Source organism: Grammomys surdaster, unplaced genomic scaffold (assembly GCF_004785775.1).
Source record: "Grammomys surdaster isolate TR1022 unplaced genomic scaffold, NIH_TR_1.0 125852, whole genome shotgun sequence".
Lineage (NCBI taxonomy): Eukaryota > Metazoa > Chordata > Mammalia > Rodentia > Muridae > Grammomys > Grammomys surdaster.
Genome location: NW_021620678.1, coordinates 3,098,233 through 3,125,837, shown reverse-complemented (window position 1 = coordinate 3,125,837; position 27,605 = coordinate 3,098,233). Strand labels below are relative to the sequence as shown.

The 27,605-nt window shown below is 49.4% G+C and overlaps 2 protein-coding genes across 2 annotated transcripts; one reads left to right on the top strand and one right to left on the bottom strand.

Moving 5' to 3' along the window:
- The first annotated feature begins 4,873 nt into the window (after positions 1-4,873).
- On the top strand, positions 4,874-16,059 carry Polr3h (RNA polymerase III subunit H). The gene is made up of 6 exons (XM_028789902.1): positions 4,874-5,269; positions 8,280-8,376; positions 12,011-12,097; positions 12,573-12,636; positions 13,587-13,788; positions 14,330-16,059. Exons 1-6 carry the CDS (start codon positions 5,159-5,161, stop codon positions 14,381-14,383), a joined length of 615 nt encoding a protein of 204 aa, XP_028645735.1. The 5' UTR covers positions 4,874-5,158; the 3' UTR covers positions 14,384-16,059.
- Aco2 (aconitase 2) lies at positions 15,930-26,087 on the bottom strand. Its single transcript, XM_028789889.1, has 12 exons — positions 25,895-26,087; positions 24,830-24,921; positions 23,354-23,459; positions 21,096-21,253; positions 20,792-20,865; positions 20,163-20,274; positions 18,955-19,077; positions 18,603-18,758; positions 17,703-17,894; positions 17,198-17,330; positions 16,686-16,807; positions 15,930-16,420 (listed from the first exon to the last, which is right to left on the bottom strand). Exons 1-12 carry the CDS (start codon positions 26,085-26,087, stop codon positions 16,286-16,288), a joined length of 1,596 nt encoding a protein of 531 aa, XP_028645722.1. The 3' UTR covers positions 15,930-16,285.
- Between the last annotated feature and the right edge of the window lie 1,518 nt (positions 26,088-27,605).

The window sequence follows — 27,605 nt, the reverse complement described above, 5'->3', positions numbered from 1 at the left end:
TTTTGTTTGCTCTCTCTCTTTCATGGTCAGATGGCCAGTCTGACTCAAGACAGATTTTGGAGGAAACATTTGTTGTTGGTTTTTTGAGACAGGGTATCTTCTTGTAGCCCTGGCCAACCTGAAACTCACTCTGTAGATCAGGCTAGTTTCTAACTCAAAGATCCTCCTGCCTCTGCCTCTGCCTCTGCCTCTGCATCTGCCTCTGCCTCCAGAGTGCTGGAATTAAAGGCATTTGCCACTACAGTCCAGCTGGTTCCAGCTCAGGTCCTCAGGATGCTTACAAACTCCTAGCCTGGCTCTTTTCTAGGCTCTGGAGAATCCAGAAGGAAGCAGGAACTTCTCCTCACGGAGAAGGCAATAAAACAACCTAATAGCCACGTGCTGTATGTTAGAAGGCAATAAATGTTTCAGAGAACTAGTAAGCAGGAAGTGGGATAGAAAGGGGGGCTGGTGGCAGGTGGCTTGTGATTTAAAAGCGGGAGGTCAGGGAGGACCCAGCCTGGCTCCTCCCCAAGAGAGACGCTGTGCTTCAGGGTCTAGACAGGAAGATGCAAGTTTATTTTATTACTTGTGCTGGGGATGAATCAGCCTGCCTCCATTTTGGGCTTGTAAGACATCTTAATGTAAAGACAAGCTAAGATCATGTCTGTTTATGTTTAACCCTCTGTTTCTCAAGGATCAGGCTATGTCCACCCGTAACCTCAACTGTAAAAGGTTCTGTACTGCCTGTTCCAGGAAACAACAACCATGTCTTTGTTTCTTCAAATGCATTTATTTTACATCTCTACTGCAGTTTCCTCTCCCCCTTCTCCTCCCAGTCCCTGCTCCCCTCCCCCTCCCTCATCCATGTCTCTTTTTCGGATTATTGTTATGACCTTTGTTTTAAAAGGTCATTATAACCACTTGTTGTTATGACCACCTTATTACATTCTGCTCCTGTAACCCCCATCTATTTGCCCACCAGGTCCCCTCTTTGGAACCCCCCCACCTCTGAACTATAAAAGCCCCTATCTTTTCCATATCCAATGCTGACTTTTGAACCCCATCTTAGGGGGAGGCCCCCTGTGTACGTGTGCAAGAATAAGAAAGTTTGCTTTGATTAATTGTCTGCTTTAACTAATTTGGCCATGATGGTCTGGGTCAGTGGTCTTTCTCCTTGAATCTGGGATTAACACTGGGATGGATCATAGGGCCTCAAACACACCCAGCACAGGCCCAACCAAGGGCCTCATCCCAGCACAAGAGTGAAAACTTCTTTTTCTTTCTTTTTTCCTCCCTTTCTTTCTTTCTTTCTTTCTTTCTTTCTTTCTTTCTTTCTTTCTTTTTCTTTCTTTCTTTGAGGGTCTCACTGTTATAGCTCAGATTGGCCTCACACTCACTCTCTCCAGCCTGTGCTTTCTGAGAGATGAGATCACAAAAACAACGTGAAAGCACACCTGACCCCAGATGTGCATTGTATACACATTGTATCTTAACGTGTATACAATGGTGCAAGCCTCTAATCCCAACACTTAGGAAGTGGACATAGGAAGGTCAGGAGTTCAAGGCCAACCTCAGCCCCTCAGCTTCATAGTGAGTTCAAAGCCAGCCTGAACTGTATAAAACCTATCTAGAAAAAGAGCAGAGAAGAAAGAAACTGGAAACAGCAAGGCTATTAACCGGTTCTGCAGGTAGAGGGAGCCGAAAGCCAGAACATTTGCTGCAAAGGAAAAGGCCAAGGACAGATTTTAAGAAATAAGTAAATAGAAGATAAATTTATTTAATGTATGTGAGTACACTGTTGCTGTCTTCAGACACACCAGAAGAGGGCGTCGGATCCCACTACAGATGGCTGTGAGCCACCGTGTGGTTGCTGGGAATTGAACTCAGGACCTCTGGAAGTGCTCTTAACCACTGAGCCAACTCTCCAACCTTCAATTTTTTTTTTTTGTAAGATGTAAGAAAGAAAGAAAAGAAAGCAAAACCTTAATTGCTTTTTTGTTTATTTGTTTGTTATTTGATAGAGACGACATTGTCGTCAAGCTAACTATGTATCAGGCAATGGCTTTGAACCCCTGACCCTCAAGCTCCACATTGTAACTGCTGGCATTATAAACAGGCAATACCACTTCCTATTTGGCTTTTCTTTTTCTTTTTTTTTGGAAACAGGATCTCTCTTTGTAGCCCTACCTCTCCTGGAACTCACTATGTAGACCAGGCTGTCCCCAGACTCTCAGAGATCCACTTGTATCTGCCTCCCAAGCGCTGGGAATAATGGTGCAGACGCTATGCCCAGCCTTCGTTTCTTTTCCTTCACTTCTCTTGTCTTCTTTTCTTTTTCCTTCATACAGTCATGCTTGCCAATATTGCCTCAACTGGCCTTGAACTCCTACTTACCAGCGATTCTCCTGAATCAGGCCCCAGGGTGGCTGAGACTGCAGGCATGCTTCACAGTCATCCCTGCATTTTTAGATTCAACGATAAGTCTCGAATGTCATTCCTGTCTGTGGCTTTACATTTTTCTGTTAAAAGATATACTATATATCTTGTCTTTTCCCAAGTAGTGTTTGCCTTCTTAAAACTGGGGTCTGTTGTAGCCCAGTCTGGCCTTGAACTTTTGTGGGTCTTGCCTTATGCTCTCCAGTGTCTGGATTGTGCCCCATCATGCTCAGCGGCAGTGTCCTTTGAAACCACTTCTGTCCTTGGTTCTGCTCTCCCGGGCATTGTGTGGCACTGAAAACTTTATTGCCATGGCCACCAGCGCCCGATTCCTGGGCTGTGGCGTGGGAGCTCCATGTACCTCTGACTTGACCCTCCTTACACCCTGACGAGATCCCAGCTTGTCTCCTCCCTCGGTCTTTTATTCTCGGCAATCGCAATTCGGCCGCCCTTTTGTTCGTTCAAATAAGCCATATTTTCAAGCCCTGGCCATCCGCCAGCCGCTGATCTCGGCTCGGATGTTGTAGAGAGAAGCCATACAATGGTCCTCTGCTCCCAGGAGCTTGTAGACTGAGGCGCTTGTGTATTTTGTAAACCACCCCAACTCTCCACGGAGCAAGACAGAGAATTAGTAAAGGGGTCAGATATTTTTTTTTTAAAGCACTGCATAAACCATAAACCAAAACTTTGTGCCAACAAATTGTTGAGCTGAATATCACAAAAGAGGACTGAATTCTGAAACCCTGGGTTCCATAGCCCAGCCTGGCCCTCCTCCAGCTTCCAATCCAGTTAGTAGCTGAAGCCCTCAGGCTGTGGTTTGGCTGTTTCGGTCACTGAGGCTAAGCTGTCCATCTCAGTGCCTAAGACTTCCTCACACTGACCAGCTTTGCTGTCTCCTGCTGCCAGCCTGCGCCTCCTCCTTTCCACAAGGCCACTTAATAACCCTTCTCGATAGTCTTCCTGCCCCTCCAGCTACTTCAGATCCACCATCTACCCAGCTGATGTGTCACTCTGTGTCATTTCTAGGATTCCATTTCCAACACCCACATTCGATGTAACTCCAGTTCCTGGGATTAGAAGTTCTCTTCTGACACACACACACACACACACACACACACACACACACATATAGCCAGGCAAAACCACTTCATACACATAAAAATGTAAAACAAGTTACTTACTGATATTATGAAGTTGATAGCTAATTCTTACCTCTCATGTCAGTCCCCTGAAATACTTTGTTTCTAAGCAGTGGGAAGGGACATTATTGTCTATTATATGTGTTATGAGACTGGGTTTCTCTGTGTAGCCCTGTCTGGCTGTCCTGCAACTTGCTTTGTAGACCAGGCTGCCCTCAAACTCTGAGATCTGCCTGCTTCTACCTCCCAAGTGCTGGAATTAAAGGCATGCACCACCTGCACCACCATGCTAGGCTTTTTTTCTTTTTCTTTCTTTCTTTCTTTCTTTCTTTCTTTCTTTCTTTCTTTCTTTCTTTCTTTCTTTCTTTTTTTTTTTGGTTTTTCGAGACGGGGTTTCTCTGTGTAGCCCTGGCTGTCCTGGAACTCACTCTGTAGACCAGGCTAGCCTCGAACTCTCGAACTCAGAAATCCGCCTGCCTCTGCCTGCCAAGTGCTGGGATTAAAGGCGTGCGCCACCACCGCCCGGCTTTAAAAGACTCTTAAAAAAAAAAAAAAAAGGAAGTCTCTTGTACCCCAGGCTGGCCTTGAATTCACCATGTAGCTGATCTGAATGTCTAGTTTTTCTGTCTTTACCTCCCAAGTGCTGGAATTACAGGTGTGTTTGCCACCATGTCTGGCTGACCAAATTTTTGTGTGTGTTGGGGGGGGGGGGACACGCTAAAACAAGGTCTCATTTTGTAACTCAGGCTGGTCTTGAACTTGCAGTGATTATCCAGCCTCAATCTCCCTTGTTCTAGTATTACAAGCGTGAGACTGTTTGCACTCATCTGTTTAAGGACCGAATGTGCTGAGTTTTGGTGAGTATATCCATCAATTGCACCACTTAAAATTACTATCATCCAGAAAGCCCTGGTGACCCTTTTTTGCCCACTCTCTTGGGTACTTCTCTGGATTAAAGACTATTTTGAACGTGTTATATTTGTATTTTCAAAGGATCTCTCTGGCTGCTGTGCAAAAGAAAGACCATCAGACTTGAAGTGCAGACTAGTCGCCTAGCAACCAGACTCGCTCAGGGGTCGGGGGTTGGCTTGCTTCAGAACGAGGCCCCGCCCTCTCAGCGCTCTACCCCTCCCCTCTCCTCTCACTAGCGGGAGAGTGCAGGCGGCCCCACCCACCTTCCGGCCCCGCCCTCCCGGGAGCCACGCGTAGCTCCGCGACCCGCAGGGGCGGGAAGATGTTTCTTATTGGTCAGTTTTCCGGAAGCTGAGTTGATTTGGTTTGGCGAGAGTTGCTCTGGGACCTCGGAGCCGCTGGACGCGCGTGAATAGTGCGTGGCTTCCGCGCGTGGTGCGGAGAGGACGGGACAGGGGATCGGGGGACCGGCGCTCCTCCAAGGCTGGCAGGAGCGGGCCTCAGTTTCTTCCGCTAGAGGAGCGTGGCGTCCGCGAACGGGACCCCAGGCCCTCCCGCGCGGCTCGTCTGCAGGCTTGGCTTGTAAGAGGCTGGGAAGGGACGGAGGCGGTTCGGGTACCCCCACTCTCTTACGGCTCGCAGCCCCCCGTGCTTGACAGCCTCTCAGGTGTCCAGAGCCCCAGCGCAGGATGTTCGTGCTGGTGGAGATGGTGGACACCGTGCGCATACCCCCGTGGCAGTTTGAGCGGAAACTCAACGACTCCATTGCTGAGGAGCTGAACAAGAAATTGGCCAACAAGGTACTGGGCCCTCGGGCTCCGGGGCAGCGTCCGAATCGGTCCCGCTGCTAGCCTGACCTGGTTCAGCCTTGGCCTTACACACTTAACGTAGCTTCATGTCAGGGTCTCTTTCCTTCGATCCCTTATGAACCAGACTTGGGTGTCAGCGTGTACCCAAGGGAGTAAGTGGGCCAAGCGAGGTAGTGCACACCTGTAATCCCAGCTTCTTGGGTTGTTGAGGCTTGTGACGAGTTCGAGGCCAGTGTGGCAGCATAGTTAGCCCCTGTCTCAAATTAAAAAGCATCGGAAACTGCTGGTGGTAGCACACACCTTTAATCCCCATCACTTAGGAGGCAGAGGCAGCCGGATCTCTGTGCGTTCAAGGCCAGCCTGGTTTACAGAGGAAGCTCTAGAACAGTCAGGATTACAGGGGAAAACCCTGTCTCAAAAAACAAACAAAAAGCATTGGGGTGGTGAACAGTGCTTAAATTTGTTTGACATTTGCGGGGTCACTGGTTCGATTCTTAGTATTGGCCAGAAAACAAAAAAACGGAGAGAGTGTGCACAAAATGTGTTTGTAAGACGGAATTTGGAAAATGCCTGTTTCCTCATTAAATTACTGTGCAGCCTTGGCCAAGTCACCCTCTTTGGGCCTCAATTTGTGCACGTGTAAGTGGCGGTCAGAGGATAGCTCATGGGTCTCTGGAATTGAACTCAGGTGTCAGGGTTAGAGGTAGGTAGCTCTACCAGCTGAGCCAGCTCCAGCCCCTTTCTTGAATTCTTTTGGTTACTCTATTTACTTTCTGTGACTACAGGGGCCTTCTCCGATGTAATCCTTTTACAATCCCCAATGGGAGACACAGGCTCTGCCTTTGTAGCATAGTGAGGAAAAAGAGTTGGCTTGAGAGGGTCTCATTGCAATGAGATGGGGTAAATGCTATGAAGGCCAGGCATTCACACAGCTGGGAACAGAGAAGCGTAACCTTGGATGAAAGAGATTGGTGACTTCTGAGGTAATAGCCCTTGACCTGAGAGCTGATGGTGAGGAGAAGCACAGTAGAGAGACTCTGTTTTGATGGTTGGAACGGGTTGGGTGTAAAGAGCTGTGGAGGCAGCGCAATTAGCACATGCAAAGGTCCTGAGGCAGGAGGGGCTGTAGCATCTAAAAAGGCACAGAGAATGTTGGACAGACAGGGTGGTCTAGGAAATGTAAACAAGCTAGACCGCAGAGCCCTGGAGGGCCTTATAGTCCAAGTTGTTCATTACAGGTCAGTAGGAGGTGATCCTTGTGAGAACCGGAAAGAGACAGCATGTTTGGCTTTATCTAGGAGCAGGTAGTCCTTTTACAGGAGCCTGAGGCCCAAGGAGGAAGTATACACACAGATCTCGGGCTTGTCGATGGAGGAGAGAATTCACTGTTTTTTTCGTTTTTTTGAGACAGGATCTCACTAGGTAGCCTTGGCTGGCCAGGAACTTGCTATAGACTAGGTTGGCCTTTCAATCACAGAGAACTGTCTGTCTCTGGCACCCAGGTGCTAGGATTAGAGATGTGTGTCACACACAGTCTTAGTCTCCGTCCTAGTGCTGGGAGGAAACACATGACCAAGGCAAGAAGAGAAAGCAGTTTATTGGAGGCTGGCTTATGGTTTCGGAGGTTTAGTCCTTTAGCATCATGGTGGAAGCATGTTGACACACGTGGTATTGGAGTAGTAGCTGAGAATGACATCTTCATCTGCTGAGGGAGTAGCACTAGCCTGCTGTGGGCGATTGAACCCTTAAAGCCCTCCCACCGACACAAGGCCACACCTCCCAACCCTTCTAATCTTTCTCAAGCTGTGCTCCTCCCTGATGACATGAACATTCAAATTTATGGGCCTGTGGAGACCATACTTATTCAGCAACAATGTCTAGGTCTTCTTTCTTTTTTTCTTTTCTTTTTTTCTTTTTAAGGATTTATTTACATATGTGAGTACACTGTAGCCAGAAGAAGGCATTGGATCCTATTACAGATGGTTGTGAGCCACCATGTGGTTGCTGGGAACTGAACTCAGGACCTCTGGAAGAGCAGCCAATGTGGGTGTATATATACCAGAACACAATAGGTGAGGAGAAGGGCCCCAGGATCCAGCGTCGGTTGTTAGGATTAGCGGCAGGCATCTTGACTGCTGAGCCATTTTACCAATACCATCTCCCCTATTAATTTTGAGACAGCATCTCATGGGACTTGAATTCACTTTACATTTACTGTGTAACCAAGAACGGCCTTGGGCTTCTGATATCCCTGCCTCCACCTCCCAGGTGCAGGGGTTACAGGCAGGGATCACCATGCATGGTTGAGGCCAGTTCCCTAGATCCTGTGAGAGAAGCCCCCACAGAAGATCCTTGCAGGGAGTTCTGCCCCGGCTCTGAAGTGCTCTGTGAGTCTCTAGTCCCTGAGCAGCTCCTGTGAGAGCTGTGACCGGGGGTGGTATTGATGGTAGACAAGCAGACACTGAGCCCAGTCATCTGCAACACCAGAGTGTGGGGCGTGGGCTGTGTGGGCTTCTGGTCTGCGCAAGGGCTTTGGCCACATTTCCCTGTGTGAGCCGTCTGTGTGTCTGGGGCGGTGTGAGAGTGATGGAGTTCTCACACTTCCTGGCTGTGATCTGGAGCACAGGCTTTGGGACCTGGGAAGTATAAGTTTAAGCAGAGACAGTAAACTTTGGTCATTGTGGTCTGACCCGGCCACCAGCAGACTTCATGTCCATCCTTCCACTTAACACTCCAGCTGCTGTTCCAGATGTGAATGTGGAAAGCTGAGGCTGAGAGGCAGAGTAGTGTCCTTGCTGGTCCCACAGTGAGGCAGAGCTGACCCTGGAAGCTGGCATTGTCACTCAGGCCCTGCTCGTTCCAGGTTGTGCGTCCTGAGGTCCCTGCCACCGTTACCTCCTGCAGAGTCTCAGCTCATATCATTAGTGAAAGGGATACACAGACCCTTGCTTGTGATTGTGAGGGTTTTGGAGAGTCACTGTGTGTCTGCATGTCTGCACAGGTCGTCTACAATGTGGGACTCTGCATCTGTCTGTTTGATATCACCAAGCTGGAGGACGCCTATGTATTCCCAGGGGATGGAGCATCACATACCAAAGGTGAGTGCCTTCTCTTCCTAGGCTGTCATAGTTCTTGGGACTCATTTTTCTGTAGCAAAAAAAACCAAGCTGCCATGGCTCTTAAGGTGGTGGGAGACCTGGGCCCCAGTCCTAACTCTTCTAGGAATTGACTTCAGTGACTGGGTACTCATGTCATCTCTGGGCCTTAGTTTCTATACCTGTAAGACATCAGTGTGGATGGGGTATTCTCAAAGCCACTACAATTTTGAGATTTCGATTGTGGTTTAGCCTGTGTGTCCCTCTGGTTCAATCTAGTGCCCCTGATATTTGCCCTGCCCCCATGCTGCTCATTGCTTCATGGTGAGATAGCCCGCTAAGGCAAGGGCCCTAAGCTGTGGCTCCTACTGTCTGGGGAGCAGTAGGCAGGGGAAGAACAGGCCAATTGGGTCTAGGGACCTGAAGGGGCAGTAGGATATAGCAATTAAAAGTGTTCTCTGGGGCCAGCAAGTGGCTCAGGAGTAAATAATGTGCTTGTTACACAATCTGGAGAACTGACTGTACAGAATTTTCCTCTGATGTCCATATTATGGTATATATGTGTGTGAGGCATGCACGGATGCATGTATGTGGCTTCTAAGCAGGGACAGTGATACATGCCTGTAATCCCAACACTTGGGAGGTGGAAACTGGAGGATCAGGAGTAGCCTGTCCAACAGTGCTAGTAGATTCTATACTTCATGGCTTCCAGGGGTACTAAGGGGTTACATAGTAGAGCTCAAGACAGAACCTTGGCACTGAGGGAGTATGGGATGGCTTGTTTCTGTTGGTTCTGTGGGCTGCTTGCTTGGCTGGTGCTCTTCTGGGCAGTTAGCCAGGGCTGGCCTGAAGTTCTGTGCCTAAGTATGTCTTCAGCATACCTGGATGCCATTGGCCAAAAGATGTCACATGGCTAAAACTAAGGGATAGAGAAACAGACTCTGCCCCTTGTTGAGAGAAACTGCAGTAAAACTGAAAGGTATATGCATCTGGGGTGAAGGGGTGCTTGCAGAACCTGGAGGAGTGGTGGGCGGGGCTAGTGTCCAGGCTTCCTCTGTAACTTTGTTTCCTGGCACTGGGCAGCAGTGTGGCTCCTCGGCCTGCCCAGCCTGTTAATGGAGCAGAGGCAAAGTGACAGACACACAAGCCACAGTGAACCTTGTCTTTGTCTGTGTTGGTCATCTTCTTAGCCCAGGGATGAGTGGGCAAGTGTTCTGGGGTGTTTGGAGACAGCCTGGGGTCTGTGCTGGCACCCTGAGACTAGTCAGTTGACATGGGTGTTGAGCTCTGCAGAGAGCCCCGGGAAACAGGCTGTCTTTGTGTGGATCAGGCATTTTCATGAGTAGAAAAGGGGCCCAGAGTGTAGACAGCTGTGAGGAGCTCTGTTCTCAGGGAGGAGCGCCAAGCTGAGCTGGGCTCTGCACTTGGCCAAGGGCAAGGCTTCTGTTCTCAGAGAATGCTGCTGAGCTGAACCAAGAGCCTGCTGTCCAAGAGGCAAGTGCTAATAGGTATCCAATCTTCAGGAATATCAGAAACAAGTCAGCGCTAAGGACATGCTGCCCGTTACATTGGTGATATTTTGCACTTGGTCTCCAGGATTGGATTTTATTGTCCCAAACACCCTGTGTGTCATCCTGTATTTCTTGTTTCTTTGTGGGAGATATAAAGTACATCTCACAGACCTATGTTTGAATTCTGGCTCTGGCCCCTGGGATAGGGGTCTAAGTACACCATACCACACAGTGGGACTAGGCGTTCTCAAATCCTTGGAGGGCCACAGAGCACTGCGGGAGCATCAGAAACTCGGGGTCACACTTGGTGGCAAGCCTCTTTATTCACTGAGCATTTTTGCTGGCCCTCTTCTGCTTCCTGGCTTGTAGACCCTGACCAGTGCCTCATGTGAGTGGAATCAGGAATTTGTCCTTTTCTCAGAAATTCAACACAGCCCAAGGGTTGGGGAGTACACATCCCGGGATCTATTTTCTTTATGCCTGTTAACTAAAAGCAAATGAAACATGCCCTGCCCCCAGGGGTTCTGGGTGGTAATTCAGTACAGTCCTAGGGATGGAAACCCAGAGCTTCGCGCTGTATCTCTAGCCTTTTATTGTTGTTTTGAGACAAGGTTTATCTGTGTAGCTCTGGGTGTCCTGTAACCTACTATGTAGACAGGCTGGGTTCGACCTCACAGAGATCTGCTTCCAGGGTTCTGGGATTAAAGGCATGTGCCGTCATAGCCAGCTCCAGTCTTCCTTTCTGGGGCTGATAGATGTCCTACTGTGTGTACCCTGAGCTGCTCATCACTTGCTTTCAGATATGGTGTTTAGGCTCTGGGCACTGGTTTGCATGCTGTGCTATCCCAGAAAGCCGTGTGCCCAACTAAGCATGGCACAAGCCTGGCAAAAGCTTTGAGCTGAATGCTATGTCTTATGGAGGGCAGAGTTTTCCATCCTGTGCATAAGTGATCCACAGCTGCTCCTGGCTGGATTCTGGAGGGTTAGCAGAAGCCTCGGTCATCTTCAGGTTGTCACCTCACAGAAGGCAGAGTGCAGCTGGACAGAGCCAGGCATGGTAGGCCCTAATATCCTAAGATGGGTACTTAGCAGGCTAGGCCACTGAAGGAGTCCTGGTAGAAGCCTGTGCTGGTAGTAAGTCTGTGTGAGGAAGGTGCGTCCAACCTGGTGGCCTTGTCTGGGGAAAGACGTAGAAAATTGATTCTCAACTTGTGGTCGCAACTCCTTTGTTGGTTGAATATCAGATACTTACATTAGGATTCATAACAGTAGCAAAATTACAGGTATGAAGTAGCAATGAAATGATTTTATGGTTGGGAGGTCAACACAGCACGAGGAACTGTATTAAAGAGCTACAGCATTAGGAAGGCTGAGAGCCGCTGCTTTAGAGTCTATCTATGGCTAAGTGGGCAGGAGAACTATGTGGTTGGAACAAGACACACAGCCTCTGAGCTGCCTCCTCTTCCTCTGTATAGTAGAACATGACGCCTGGCACAGGAACCTCATATAGGCAGTCTGATGGCAGAGAGCATCTTCCTGGGTGAGAGGGCCAGTGAGGTGTGGCCCCTGCTGAGGCCAGGAATCATTCTGGTGTTGGTACAGCTTTAGCCAGCCTTTTCCTTGGGTTCAGGTGAGTAGGAAGCACAAGGGAGAAGGCCCGAGAACCCATGAAGTCACCCATGTGTCACCCTCCCCACATAGCCTTGGCGTTTTTAGTGTCCTATCCCAGGTCAGCTCTGTGCTGAGGGTCAGCTTGCTCAGGCATCAGGAGTCAGGAACTTCCTTCCAAGCCTGGCCAGTCACTCCTGTCCTTTTAGAATGTGAAGGACAGCCTGAAGGTTGTTGGAATTGACTTTGGAGTTGCTAATGACCCAGAATCTAGGCTCAGGTATCACTGAGATGGATTTGGAAGCCAGCCTCAGTTCCAGGGCAGCAGCTGCTGATGTTTCCTTATGGGGACCAAGCTGTGACCTTGCATACTGGAGGGATTGGTTCTCTGCCTTAGCAGAGAGGTCTAAGCCTGCAAGAGGACTCAGCACGAAGCACTGGATAAGTGTGCTGGCAGTGAGGTGGACATTTTCTTAGCAGGCCTAGTGTGACTACAACAATGTGGGCTTCTTTTCTAGTCCATTTCCGCTACGTGGTGTTCCACCCTTTCCTGGATGAGATTCTCATTGGGAAGATCAAAGGCTGCAGCCCAGAGGGTGTGCACGGTAAGGTGCCCAGACTTCTGGGGGAAGACTGGATGGAACACAGTGGGGTGGGCAGTGTATGCTGACCATGTGGTCCAGAATCCAGCTGACTCTTTCCTATGGCTTCAGAGAAGCTGTCCAGCTGCAGCGCCAAATGAGGGGTACCTCATGCCCTCATGTTCTCAAGGATGGAGTAAGGGCCTTAGCTCTGTGAGGTTTCACTGTAAGGCCCAGCTTTGGAGCCGAGAAGGGGTGCTGAGCTGGTGGAGGTGACAGGCTCTAGTGCCTGTGGTTTCTCTATGTGCAGCGAACTGGGAAGGCTGGGAGCTGTGTACTTGGAGTCGTGCCCAGGGCTGCTCAGCCCATGTGGGTACTATAGATATAGAAGTGGGGCTTTGAGGAAGGAGGGGACAGATTGCACTGGGAAAGGGACTTGCCATCTCTGCTGGGCTGTCCCTTTGAAGGCCTCATCTCATCATTTCTTCATTTCTTCCAGTCTCTTTAGGGTTCTTTGATGACATTCTCATACCCCCTGAGTCACTGCAGCAGCCTGCCAAGTTGTATCCTCTCAAGTATGATTTGGGGCAAGTGGACAGCCCCACTACTGTGCTGACCCTGGCGGCTCTGTGATCTGCCACTGCTGATGGTGCTGGTGTGACACCCCAGGCCACCTCTACTTCCCATTCTGACCATGGTCTCCACATGTCCATATCTGTCAGGCTGGGTGATACGATAGAGCTGTACATACCTTTGGGGCTCTTGTCACCCCTTGTCAGTTCACTTAGGCTATCTCTGCAGGAGTCATTTCAGATGTCCCCAGCAGGTTCACCCTGGCAGGTGTCTCCATTTCCCAGGATATGGGATGGATTTTCGGAGTTGGCCTGGAGTACAGAGCTGCTTTTCTTCACCCCAGCTCTGGGACTGTTTGTTTTGATGGGACTGTCCCAGGAGGGGCTCTGGTATGTTACAACTGCACCCCTGGCTCCGCAGATATGGAGAATGCAGTGTGCCACTAGAGGGCAGTATGGCTCTGTAGGCTATGGGGGAGTAGAGCAGGTGCCTGCACAGGCCTTCCTCTCACCCGGGTCTGTGCAGGCAGAAGCATGAGACTGTGGAATTGTCAGCAAATCTGGCCCTGTTTTATTCCTCCTCCTCCTCTTCTTCCTCCTCCTCCTCTTCTTCCTCCTCCTCCTCAGGCAGGTGGCAGTTAAACCTGCCTCTCATCTTGAGACCCAGGCAGGCCCATGATCCGTCTGCCAGATTACTTTTGAGGATTAAATGAGAAGTGCAGGGCACCTAGCTCACGCTCATTTCTAGACATGGGACTATCATTCTCATTTTGGGTCCTGGTGGGAACTGGATCCTCTCCAAGGGACAGAAGCATCTTTTACTATATTTCCTAGCACAAATAGTCTCAACTTAGGGCTGGTTTTAACTTGGGTAAGTACTTCAGAGGACCCTCAGGCTCACACTCCCATGGCATGATTGTGGCCTTGACGCTGGACTCCAGTGATGAAACAGAACAAGTGTGGGTGTGGGAGTATGAGACGGAAGAAGGAGCTCATGACCTGTACATGGACACTGGGGAGGAGATCCGCTTCAGGGTGGTGGATGAGAGCTTTGTGGACACATCCCCCACAGGACCCAGCTCAGCTGAGGCTGCCTCTTCAAGTGAGGAGCTGCCAAAGAAGGAAGCGCCGTATACGCTTGTGGTAAGCTGACAGGAGACTGCTTTCTTGAGGTTTCGTTCCTAGAACCCCCTTAGCAGGTCAGGTGTGTGGTGACTGTCATCTGTCAATCACACTAGTCTGCTTTTGAGGGCTGGGGCCATGAGGTGACAACGTTGCTGTAGATGGGCAGGCAAGGTGAGACTTTGGATATGAGGATCTTTAAGGAAGGGACAAAATCAATGAGAGGCTAGAAAGATCAAAGCTGAGACTGGAGCAGGGTTCCAGGAGAGTGTTTCTCAGGCTCCTCCCTCTGCAACTTCAGGAGCTCAGAAAGACAGGTCTGGGGTTGAGGATTACCTGATCCCACTTGAGGCTTTGGTGCCTCTTTCCTAAAACCGTGGTGAGCTGGGACAGAAGTGGTGATATGGCTCCCAGTCTCCACAGCCTCTCAGCTATTGTGAACCTGACTTCCTTGCCTGTGCTGGGCCTGCTAGGTGCTGAATAGGGTGGGGTACTAGTCCCTCCTGTTCCAGGCAGCACAGCTCTGAATAGTGATGAGTGTACCTGTTTCTGTCTTTGGCAGGGATCTATCAGTGAGCCAGGCCTGGGCCTTCTCTCCTGGTGGACCAGCAACTAGCCCTGGGGCTCACAGTGACTGCCCAGCCTGAAGACCTGTCCAGACTTGTGAAAGTAGAGAACAGTTGGCACTCTGAGGAGTGCTGCCCAGAGCCAGGCTTGGTGGGACCAGGAGCAGAGTGACAAGTGCTTGTCCTCTTCCTCCCCAGCACTGCTTCTGTGGTCTGGAGCCACCCTGAACCGTTTCCTGTGTCATGGATCTAGGCTGGCTTCTCACTTGCTGTACAGCATAGAATAGTCTGGAGTTTCTGACCCTCCAGCTTCTACCTCTTGAGTGCTGGGATGACAAGTGTGTAGTACCACATGAGCTTACGTGAAGGTAGGGATGGGGCCCAGGGTTTGTGCACACCATGCAAACATTCGACCAGCTCAGCTGCTTCCCCAGCACAAGGACTGATTTATTTTTTTATTTTTGTAATTTCTTCACGGCTGAGGCTGGAACCCAGGGCCTCATTCATGTTAAGCAGGTGCTGTACTACTGAGCTAAGCCTAGTCTTGCTATGAACTTCTGGCTTTCAGTGACAGCAGAAACATTTAATAAGTACTGGTGGTAGCAGTAGGAACCTCCCCATTTCAGTAGCTGACATCACAGTCTAAGGTCACTGAATTGCCAGTCTGGGACAGCATGTCCTGCCTCACCCCAAGGTCCATTTAGAGATGACCTTTCCCAAGCCCACAGATGTAGGCCTTTGTTTGAGACCAGGCTGACTACTGAGCTTAGGGGCTCTGTAATAAAGGAGGTCACTCTGGGTCAGTACTGTCAGTTGCTGATGAAGTTGGAACACTAAGCATTCTTAATTCCACAGCATCTGGAAGGCAGAGCCTCCAAAATGAACCAAAACCCCTCCCTGTCTAGGAAGTGGAGATGGAGGCCTACCTCACAGGAAGCCTGGGGCTGCTGCTGCTGCCTCTGTGACCATGAGCACCCTGTGGGAATAGATTGCCCCAGGTCCACAGATGACTGTCTAGTCCTGCTGTCTCTTTCTCACTGGCACTTGTGTGATAAATACTGTTCTGTGACAAACCCCTGTGGCCGGCCTGGGCCTTTCCATGTGAGATTTAGCTGATACAGCCTAATAGAGCCTATTTTGTCACAACTCTGCTGCAGAGGCTGGAGGGGCAGACAGCATGCGACGTTTGTTTATTAGCTGTGTCTTGGAGCCGGTTACTTTTCAGGCTGTTTTAACTCTGCAGTCTAGGCTGGACTTGAACTCAGATCCATTTGCTCTGCCAGGATTAAAGGTGTTGCCACCACCACCAGCTTTATGTTTAAGATAGGTGCTTCGTCTACTCTCAGGGTAAAGATTAGCTCTAGAACTGTAGCCCCCCAGGGGGACAGAGGAGGAGGCAGCTCTTGGTCACTGAAGCTCACAGTTACTGCAGGCCACATGTGCAGGGCAGGAGGGGATGGAATAGTTTTTCTCATCACTCCTGACTGCGCTACAGTGAGCAGGGTCCAGATGTGACCAAGGAATGATGGAACCTTGGCTTGAAAAACCCTCCATTAGCCCAAGCTGATAATAGTAGACACCAACCACTCTCAGAACTTTCAGTAGATTTGGATCTTTTTTGTTTTTTTCTTATAAGAACAAGTTTCTCTAAAATCTTTCAGCCACCAGTGAAATGATCAGGCAGAATAAAAACTTCTGTAGAGGGAGTGCTGTCATCAAAAATAAATACAGTTGCATGGGTTGCTCAAAAACAAACCAAACTCAACAGGAAGGCGGGGCTGCCCTCCATGGTGGGTCACTCGGTGTGCTAAAGATGGGGCAGGAAGCAGGTCTGGTCATCTGAGAGCAGGTGGTCATGCTGGACAGACCAGATGAGGCTCTGAGGACGCACATGGACCTGTACTGTGACCCCCAGCAGGGTCAGAGTGGGACAGGACAGCCAGCCTGGTTCCTCACTGCTGCAGCTCCTTCATCCTGTTGAGGGCACTGCCTGCACGGAACCACTCAATCTGCGTCTCGTTGAAAGTGTGGTTCAGGAGGATGGTCTCCTGGGTCCCGTTGGGGTGCTTGATGATGCAGTTCAGCGGCTGCAACAGAAAGATGAGTGTGGGTTGGGAGTGGATGGTGCTCCCAGGAACACAATCCTCACTGGGGGCGCTTAAGACCTAAGGTTGTATCAGGCAAGCTGTCGGGTACTAAGTGCCAGGCCAGGGCTAATGTCTGGCTTGGCTCTTTCAGCTGGAACATGGATTCACAAGAGCTGTAATTATGCAGGACAGGAAACAAGGTGACTGCCCAGCCCCACCCACCCAAGAAATCCCTGGTTTCTCTCCTCTCCTTTAGCCTCCTGACCTTGCCAGGGGCAAAGTCCTTCAGGCCTTGAATGGTCAGCTTGTCCACTGGATGAATCTTGTTGTAGTCAGAGGGGTCAGCGAAGGTGAGAGGCAGCAAGCCCTGCTTCTTTAGATTGGTTTCTGTTAGACAAACAAGAAGTTGCAGTGCGGCTCCTCTTCCCAACACTCCTTAGTAGTCCCGGGAGCACTCTTCTCTAAAGGGATATAGACAAACCCCACCCACAACCCCAGTCCTTCTGCAGGGCAAGCAGGCACTGCCCAGGTATGCTGGGTGCCAGTGACCCTTTTCCACAGCAGCACTCCATGCAGGTCTGTGTTAGTATAGATGGACATGCTGCATGCCTTAGGTTTCAGCTGACAAGCTTGTGGGGAAGCCATGGCTATTAGACTTGGGCAATGCCAACTTGGCCTTGGGTAGATGGGACAGGCTATACGGAATATGGCCTACTCCAGGTCAGCCAGTGGCAGAGTAGGTGGCCTTGAGTGAATGTGGGGATGGCGCTGACTCACCGTGGATCCTGGCGAAGCTCTTGGTGATGATGGCCCGGCCCCCCAGGTGTCGAGGCTCCAGTGCTGCATGCTCCCTGCTTGAGCCTTCACCATAGTTCTCATCTCCAACCACCACCCACCTGATGCCGTGTTTCTGTCAGGCAGCAGGGATGGGGAGTGAGGCAGTGGAAGGTGCTGCCTGAGGGCTTGGGTGGTGTGGGTACAGGAGAAACAAACTAGAGGGGGCATGACTAGAGGAAATTGTTATCCCAGCACACTGAGAACCCTGCCCAAGGAGTCAGGTGTTCTGGCCCCAGACCTAAGGTTAGAGGAAACCTTAGAGAATTGCTTTAGGGTCAGCTGGAAATCGAAGCTCAGAGAAGAGCCACAGGAGGTCTCACACAGACCAAGTATTGAGGCACTAAGCCCAGGCTGGAACTCTCTCTATAGATTAGCCTCGAAATCAAGAAATCCACCAGCTTCTACCTCCCAAGTACTGGTATGGTGTGAATCAATGCTGGCCTACCTTGTAGTAGCGAGCAGTGTCAGGTACAGGGCCAAACTCCTGGGTGACAGCATTGCGCACAGAGTTGGCTTTGCCATTTTCGATGTTGATGGCACCAATGAGCAGGTTATTAGAGATGTTATCCAGATGCCCACGGAACTTGAGCCAGGGACCAGCAGCAGAAATGTGGTCTGTGGTACACTTGCCTTTGACCTTGGGTGGGTGAACAGACAAGCCAGGATGAGGCAGTGAGCAATGGATAAAGGAGACAGGCGGCAGCGAGCAGAACAAGGAGGGGCAATTAGGGATAAATGTCCAGCCTTGGCCCTGTAATCTATGCAGTCCTGGTGTTCCCATGCCACCCACCCTCTCAAAAGCCCCAGCTATGCTGTCCCCATGACAGGATACTCTCTCATGGGGCAGGCTAGATATGGAAGACAGATGCAGCTGTTTGCTTATTCAGCTAAGCTGCCAAGGGTGGAAGATCAGCGACTCCAAGCCAGACATAGAAGCTAGGAGTCATGTCTGGGTCCTGGCTCACATGAGCTAAATACTGGCTGTGTCACAGGCATGCCTGAACACTGCTTAGTAAGCCCATAAATTATTGTCTGACATGAGTCTGAGGCCCTTGACCACACTAGAAAGGCCGAGCTCCCAAACAGTCCCCATCTGGTAATGGCCCAATAATAGGAGTGCTGTCTGCTGTCAATCCAGAGCTGAGCTGAGTCACGTGATATGCTCACACTAGGTGGCTGAGGCCTGACAGTAACTGGCTGGATCAGGCTGTGCCCCAGCCCAGAATCACGTAGAAACGGGAGCCACCAAACTCCTGTGATCATTCCCTTCTTGAAACCCTCCCTCCCTGTTCCCTTGGGTTCCTCAGCCACACCTAATGCTTGGGGATGGGATGGCTGTGCCAACCTTGATGAGGATTTGCAGGTCCTCTAGGTCTTTGCCATCCCACTTGTCGAAAGGCTCCAGGAGCTGCAGGCGCTGGCTGGTAGGGCTCACGTCCACCCTCTGGCCACTGCTGTCCTTAGGGGGGTGCTGGTATGTGTCCTGCCCTGGATCAAAGTCCTACAGAAGGGGTGGAGACATTGGGCACTGAATCCTTAATCCCCACATGTCTGGTACACATGTCCCCACATTTTCTGTGTCCCAAATTTCATTCTTTCTCAGTAACAGTGTCAGCCCACCTCACATGAGTCCAGGCAAGTAGGCCAAGACAGGTCTATGGTTGGCTAGCCATAAAAAAATATCAGCATCTGCTCACCGATCGGGGAAGCTCATCGGCATCTGGAGCCTCCAGCTTGAACTTCTTGCCATCCTTGCCTGTCAAGAAGTCAGTTTCTGGGTTGAACTTAAGGGTTCCAGCAATGGCCAGGGCCGTGACAATCTGAAATGGAGGAGGCCAGTTTGCTGGTTAGCACCAACCACCTACATCTATCTAAAGTTGTTTTTACTGGTGTTCTGTGTGAATGTGCATATGATACATGTGTGTGTGTATACATAAAGTGTACATGTTGGGTCAAAACTGTGCAGTTAATTTCTCTTCCTACCTCTATGTAGGAGGTTCTGGGCATTGAACTAGGGACTTTGTTATGTGTGGTAACACTTTTGTCTGCTGGGTCATCTCGCTGACCTTCTAAGGTCTCGTAATGAACCTGGAGCTCTGGCTTTGGCTGGCTGAGAAGCTGTAAGGGTTTTTGTTTTTGTTTAATGTGGATGTTGGGAAGTCAAACTCAGATCCTCATACCTATGCAGCAAGTACTTCACCAACTGAACCATCTCTGTCTCTCCAGGCCCCTCATCTGAGGCCAGGGCTGCAGGGCTACCTCTGGGACTGTGAGCCACCAGGCCTGCAGAGTACTCATACCCAGGAGTTTCTAAAATAGCTCCAGGGCCTGAACTCTTTGTGTGCCCTAGGCTAGAACAGCACTACTATGACACTTTCCTGTTCTTGCAGGTGTCTGGGAAGAACTACTTCCTCACAAAGCAGTGAGACTGGCCTGTGATAGTGAAGTCAATGTGGAACACCCTTCAGTGCCTAAGATGTGTCAGCTGATTCAATGCCTGTAGTAATTAATAGCAAAGGCACATTTTTACTGAACTTCTTCACACCCTTCTCACATGACCCTGGAAGATGAATAAGTGACCAATCTTAGGAGAGCAAGGGCCCGTCCCAGCCAGCGAGATTCCATAGTCCATACTCATATCCACTAACTGCTGAATACCTCGAGCTGAGGGAGACCAGCAGGAATCACCAAGTCAGCGTGATGTTTGATGGCTGACAAGGCCGTGTCTCTTGGCTTCTCCTTTGATAACTCAAATTAGGAGTGTCCACTGATGGGTAGGGACTAACAGGAGAGACTAACTTGTTCTTTTGTACTCTAAGCAGCCATCTCCCCACCCTTTCCTCTGACCCACCAGGAACAGGACTCCCCAATGCAGTCAGGCTAATACCTGGCCAGGTAGTCTTACCTCTGGGGATGTGACAAAGGCATGGGTCTCAGGGTTTGCATCATTTCGGCCTGTGAAGTTCCTGTTGTAGGAGGTGACAATTGTATTCTTCTCTCCCTTCTTGATGTCTTTCCTGCCAGGACAGGGGATAGGATTAGAGATACCTAGCCTTGTCTCATGGACTGTCCAGAAGCCAGTTTGTCTGGTTTCATATGGTACATGCCTAGATCATGAAAGGGGAATGGCAAGGCTCTGAAAATGTTGTGTCCTCCGGGGACTCAAGCACACTGCACAGGGCACGCTCAAGCTCCCCAGGCCTCATCTGAGAGAATGAAGAAAAGAGGCACAGGCCAGACAGAGGCCTGAGTCTCCTCACTTAGGCAGCTGCCTGCTCTTAAAAGGCTCCATCAGAGCCACCAGCTTGCCCTCTAGGATGCAGCTGCCTTGGCTTCTTCTTGCCAGCCAGGGCTCAGCCTCTGGCCACTCAGGGCTTCTGTAGGGCTCTTCTAACTGAGTGCCCATCCATGTCTGACAGGGACTTCTAATGTGTCACAGGGCTGGAACCAGAAGCCATAGGCTAGGGTCTTCTCTCCACTATGTACTTTTGCACCAAGGAGCTAGAGGCTACTCTCTTAGGAAGCACTACTTACCTGTCCCACTGGCCGATGCAAGGGCCACAGGCATTGGCCAAAACAATTCCACCCACATCCCTTAGGATCTGTGCCTACAAAGGATAAAGAGGACAGAAAACTGTCAGGGCCAGGTACATCGCTGATGACAGTGGGTAAGGCAACAGCCTAAAGGATGAAAGGCTGAGCCTGCATTGCCTTAGCCCAACAGGTGGTAGCTTGTTCTACCCTGAAGCATACACCAGCAGGCATGGTGGGAAGCTAGGGGCAGGGGCAGGGGCAGGGGCAGGGGCAGGGGCAGGGGCAGGGGCAGGCGAACACTCACATAGCCGTCCCGCTCAATAGTGGCTCGGATCTGCTCAGAGCCTGGGGTGATGGTGAACTGGGACTTGCACTTGAGTCCGTGGGCCAGGGCCTGCTTGGCCACAGCTGCTGATCGTCCCATGTCCTCGTAGCTTGAATTGGTGCAGCTGCCAATCAAACCTGGTATATGGTAGGGTCAAAGGTCAGAAGATAGTAACCAGAAGTCTCCATCTGACCTGGGACAAAGAGATCACTAAGTGATCTGGCACAGAGATTATTTCTAATAGACATGTTGGAAGTGACCTAAATATCAGCAATAAAGGCTACTCATAACCCAGTCATTCATAGTCACTGACCATGACACTCATTTTCACAAAAATTTTATTCAAATGTGAAAGTACACATAAAACCCAAAAGGCTTTACTTTTTCTTTTTTGAGACAGGGTTTCACATAGCACAGGTTGACCTTGAACACCTGATCTTCCTGCTTCACCCATCTGAATGCTAGGATTATAAGCATGTACCCTACTTTAAGGCTAATACTAACACATTCACAATGATTACTGCTTAATGGAAACTGACAGGCTAATTTTCTAAGGTTTTTCTGCTTTCTGCTTGCTTTATTTTTTATTTTATTTTATTTATTTGTTTACTTATTTTTGAGTAGAGTTTCTTTGAGTAGCCCTGGCTGTCCTAGAACTTGCTCTGTAGACCAGGCTGACCTCAAACTTGCCTCTGCCTCCCAAGTGCTGGCATTAAAGGTAGGCATCACCACTGTCCAGCTTTCTGCTTTTTTTTTTTTTTTTTAAAAAAGATTTATTTATTTATTTTATTTATGAGTACACTGTCGCTGTCTTCAGACACACCAGAAGAGGGCATCCAATCTCATTACAGATGGTTGTGAGCCACCATGTGGTTGGTAGGATTTGAACTCAGGATCTCTGGAAGAGCAGTCAGTGCTCTTAACCGCTGAGCCATCTCTCCAGCCCCCTCTGCTTGCTTTTTAATCAGAGCAACAAAAGATTAACCTTGTTAAGCAGTCACAGCTGGGCAAGCTTTTAACCTCAGAACTCAGGAGGCAGATGCAGGAGGACTTCTGTGAGTTTGAGACCAACCTGATGTACTTACATAGTTCTAGAATAGCCAGGGCTATATAAGGAGACCCTGTCTAAACAACAACAAAAACAAAAAGTAAAACCTTGTTATTAAAAAGTTCGGTAGAACTGAATGACCTCATACTGTCTGTTAATGCCAAGTTTCTCTTAGCGCAGCAATTTCTTGTCTTTTTCTTTGAGACAGTGTCTTATATAGCCTTGGCTGGCCTTGAACTCATAAAGACCTGTTCAGCCCCCTGGTGCTAGGGTTAAAGGCATGCACAACCATGCCTAGCCAGCATTTTTTTTCTTCCTTTCTAATTATTAGACACTAGAGAGAGCTCTTTTTACCTTAGAAGGACAAACCCGACTATCATTCCTGACTAGATGGGGAACCAGACTTGGATTTTGAAGTTTCCCTTCTTGAGAACATGTATTGACAGGAGGCACATGCGTATTTATACTGAAAATGATTTCCTTTTGTTTACCCAGAACCTGAGGGTGGTGGACTGTGCTATGCTCTATCTGGCGACTCTAAGCGCCCACCCTGTCTTCTCAACAGTGACCTTGTTGAGTCAGTGACAGTGTGACAATGTGAGTCTTCTGATGGACAGTGAGCTGCTTCTCCTTTTTGTTTTGTGTTTGGACGTAGCTATGAAGCAGCAGAGCCCGGGTTCACACCAGGCCCTGTGAGTGCAGGCCACAGAGACTGTGAGTGCTCAGGCTGAGCTACAGTAGCAGTGTGCCAGTGTGTCTGCATGTGTGACGTGTGCAGACAACAGAGATGTGCATATTCATGTATACAGTGACACAGTAACGTTCTTAAAGACTATTTCTGCCAGGCAGTGGTGGCGCACGCCTTTAATCCCAGCACTTGGGAGGCAGAGGCAGGCGGATTTCTGAGTTTGAGGCCAGCCTGGTCTACAGAGTGAGTTCTAGGACAGCCAGGGCTACACAGAGAAACCCTGTCTTGAAAAACAACAACAACAACAAAAGACTATTTCTGGTTAAGAGTCAGAGTTAGAGGTATTTTACAACTCTTCTTCTGAAGTACAATAAGTATGCTATCCCAAGCACAGGTAAGATCTGAATAATTAGACCTCCTACAGAGTGCCTGCCCCAAGAAGTGCCATGAAGGTGACTGTCCCCAGATACCTATTAACCTGATAAAGTGGAAGGCACTCACCTACTCTGATGTCCAGAGGCCAGCCTTCCTTCTCTGCCACAGTGCCCACGTCTGCCACTGGGTGAGCCAAGTCAGGGGTAAAGGGTCCATTGATATGTGGCTTTAGCTGAAAAGACAGGGTCAAGGAGCAGTGAGACAAGAAGTAGAGTGGGGATGGATGTTCTTCACAGATTCCCCCATTTCTATAGAAGGAACTGGCTTCAGTCCTCAGGGCTCAAACTTTGTCATGGGAGACAAGTGGGCAATAGGTTGGGGTTGCACATAGCACTTGTGAGTCCCCCAGCCTTATCAGACTGTCTCATCTCCACACGGTATACACAGGAACTGAAGACAGATGTACAGAAACAATCTGAGCCATCTGCCTCACAAGTCTATCATCTCTGAAACTACACTGCTTTTGAAGGAGCTGGGCCTGATGGTGAGGACTGAATTCTAGCTACTTGAGAGGCTGAGGCAGGAGGACTGCAAGGTAAAGTCCACCTTGGTTAGTTAACAAAGTTAGTTCAAGGAGAGCATGAGGAACTTAGTAAGACCTTCTTATAAAGAAGAGATAGCTGGGCACTACACAGAGAAACTCTGTCTCAAAACAACAACAACAACAACAACCAAATAATAACAAAAACAAAACAATGACAACAAAAAAGAGGGCTGGGGACACAGGTGTGCTTGTCTAGAGTTCAACTGTATTACCAAGGGTTGGGATAGACCAAAAACGTTCCTACTGGAATCTTTTTTTTCTTTTTTGGTTTTTCAGAGACAGGGTTTCTCTGTGTAGCCCTGGCTGTCCTGGAACTCACTCTGTAGACCAGGCTGGCCTTGAACTCAGAAATCTGCCTGCCTCTGCCTCCCAAGTGATGGGATTAAAGGTGTGTGCCACCACTGCCCGGCGTACTGGAATCTTCTGACAGTCAGACCATGCCATATGCTTTTTATGAGGAATGACTAACAAACATGACGTGCACAGCAGACAAACACCAACACACCAGACTGTTACTACATGACTTAACCCATTTCCCTGACTCCTTAGGTTCCACACTTTATGCAGTGAGGCCTACAGAGGTGGATCAGCTTGTACAGATCCACAGAGCCAAGGCTGGCACTCAACAAACAGCCTGGCTTCTGCTGCTCTAGAGCCCTTTCCTGGCTCTCTGAACACCTGTTCTGCAGGCATCAGGATGCCAACTCATTGCAGCTTGCCCTAAGAACTCAAAGCAAAGTGGGCCCTCAGGGCAAGATCTTGGCCTCCAGTGAGGCTGGGGAGCAACAAATGGACACTCATGTCAGACTTGCTTTCTCCATGGCTGAATGTCATGTCCTTCCGTCTGTCTCCCATTCCTGCCTGATTTAGGCCTAGGAACCAAGGGTCAACTGCCCTGCTGGATGTGCTGGTAGGACCTGCCCTGCCCCACCCCCACCCAGTGCCAAAAATAAAAGCCCCACCCTCAGCAGTCCCCCAAACTGTACTTTTCCACTTACCTCATTGAGGTTAATTTCAATCACTTGGTCATACTGGCAGCCAGGGTCAGGCACTAACTGATCCTTGAATTCTTCTGCTAGGTTGGCAATGTCTGGAATCCACAAGGGAAGAGAATGAAACAGAAACTTGTTTTAAGACTTTATTTGTACACCTGAGCCAGATACCTGCCACTTACCAAATGGCAGGTTCCAGACAGTAACTAAGTCAACAGAGAGACAAGTCTAAGAGCACAGGATGCTGCCTCTGCCCACGAAGAGCTCTGCCTCTTGAAGAGGCTGTCAGTGAGCCAAGAATGAGAAGGCATGAGACACACAGGATATGGAAAAAGTACTAGGATTACAAACACACTCTACCACACAGTGTGTGAGAATCAAAACCATTTTCCCCCAATACAGAGTTTCTCTGTGTAGCCCTGGGTGCCCTGCGACTCTGTAGACCATGTTGACTTTGAACTCAGAGATCTTCCTGCCTTTTCCTCCCCAGGGCTAGATTTAAAGATGTGTGCCACCACTCACTGGTAAGGAGCAGAATTTTTAAGAAGTCACTGAATAAAAAGAGATAAAGGTAGTCCAGGTAGGACTCAGGAGGCTCTCAGCTTCCCAGGACATCTAACCTGTAGTACCTACCCATTCCCCTACACCACCCTGCCTTACCAGGTTCTAGCCCTTTATTTCCTTGTTTGAGCTTCAAAGAAACCCACGAGAAGCTTGAAAGTTGCTGGGGGAAGCTGGGAAGTTCCCTCAATCAGCTATACAGGAGACCCATGTCACTTCCAGAGCTACCTGTAGGGGACACTGGGGACTAGGCAAGAAAAGACCAGATTCAGCCAGCTTTTCCCATGAAACTCACATGGATAACCTGTAGCAGGGATAATTTGGATGCCAGACTCTTTCAGAGGCTGAAGACATAATTAGAAGCAATCACACACACCTAGTTTGTCATCTACCTGCAGGGACTTCTGGGCCTCTGCATGGCAGCCAGCCTAGGGATAAAGGCTAAGTGCTCATGTCTTCAGGACAGGAGTACAGCATGGCTGTGTGCTCACCCTGCCCCCATGAGCTCACCTGCTCGGCCTGTCTTGCTCAGGTACTTTTTCATCCTGTGGTTGTATGGGAACACTGATGTAGTAGCCCCAATTTCTGCACCCATGTTGCAGATTGTTGCCATGCCTGTGGAGAAACAGAGCCCAAAGCATGAGGCTACTAGGCAGCTAGCTGTGGGCCCTAGTACCAGCCAGGTAGGCACAGAGCTCTTCATACAGTGAGCTGCATCACTTCCTTCCTGGCCTAGAAGGCCACCTAGCACCAGCAGGTACCCATCCCTCAAAGCCCATGGCCAGTGAAAGGGTCTCAGCCTTCACAAGCAGAATTCTAGCTCAAAGTCTAGCTTTCCTACTCAGCAGAGCACGTAGATAGCTCTGTGTACTGAATGTGGACATGGCTAGCCACTGCTTAGAGTGGTTCAAGACCATTCTAAAGAAATAAATGCTGGCACTAGATTTAGGTCTCAGTCTGTCTGCCTGGAATTCTGCCCTCTCTCAGTCACAACAGGGTACTATGTAAATAATTTTTGAAGTTTGAACAAGAATGAGATAACTTGGGTACAGAACGTAATGCCTGTCATCCTAGCTACTTGGGAAGTACAGATATGAGGGCTGCTTGAACTCAGGAGGTTTTTGGTTTTTTGAGACAGGGTTTCTCTGTGTAGCCCTGGCTGTCCTGGAACTCACTCTGTAGACCAGGCTGGCCTCGAACTCAGAAATCCACCTGGCTCTGCCTCCCAAGTGCTGGGACTAAAGGCGCCACCACTGCCCGGCTCCACATACTACTCTTAAGCAGCAAGCAAGGTACAAAAACCTGAAACTTAGCAGAGTTCTGTGACTGTCCAAAGTCTCATTTGCAAGGTACTTGTGTATAACTAAGTGTAGTTGTGATTAGTAATGTGGTGATTGGTAAGAACAGTGTGATTTCTTCAGGGCATTTGACAGATCAGTCAGATTGCCTCTAACAACAAAACACAAAAGTCAGGGCTGAGTGGCAGTTCAATGTGGTGGCTGTTACACTGGGTTGAACATGAGTACCCAAAGAGTATTGACAAACAGATCAACATTGGCCTAACTACACATCTGCCCTCAAGAGCCTGTCTGGTTACTCATGCTTCCTATGTGGCTGGCACACATTGAAAGGGCCAGGCTTCCCAGACACAGCATGGCACTCTAGTGACTGTGGACCACATCTTATCCCAGATCTCTGCCCCCAGTAAAGGGAGGATGGGAGGACTCTGAAAAGTTAGGATTCTTCTCCTACTCACTCCAGGCTCCCAAAGGCTGCTAGAAAATTCTCCTCACTCACAGCTTACTGTGATTCAGGCTATCAGAGTAGTGAACTTCTTGTCTCTCACAGTCCTTAACTGTAGTGCCGTCATTAGTATCTTCTGCTTAGGTGTCACTTATAATGCACAGGGAAAAGCTCAGAGGGATGGCACCTATGGCTGATTTTGTCTTTCACCCTGTAAGTAACAAGCTGACTGTGAGATGATCACCCTGTCTTAATTGCACTAGTCAGTCTGTGACCTGGTTTAGTGTGAAGTGGACAGGAAGTACGGGTTTCATTTGGCTTTTAGCAATGGGAAAGTTACAGAACCCTTAAACAAGATCATGAGATCAGAGTTGAATTTTAAAAATCATTGTGGGTATTATACAATGCATTCAAACACTGGAAAGGCTGCTGGTAGCTTTTCACATGACCTTTCCTAGGAACACATTGTATCTAACAC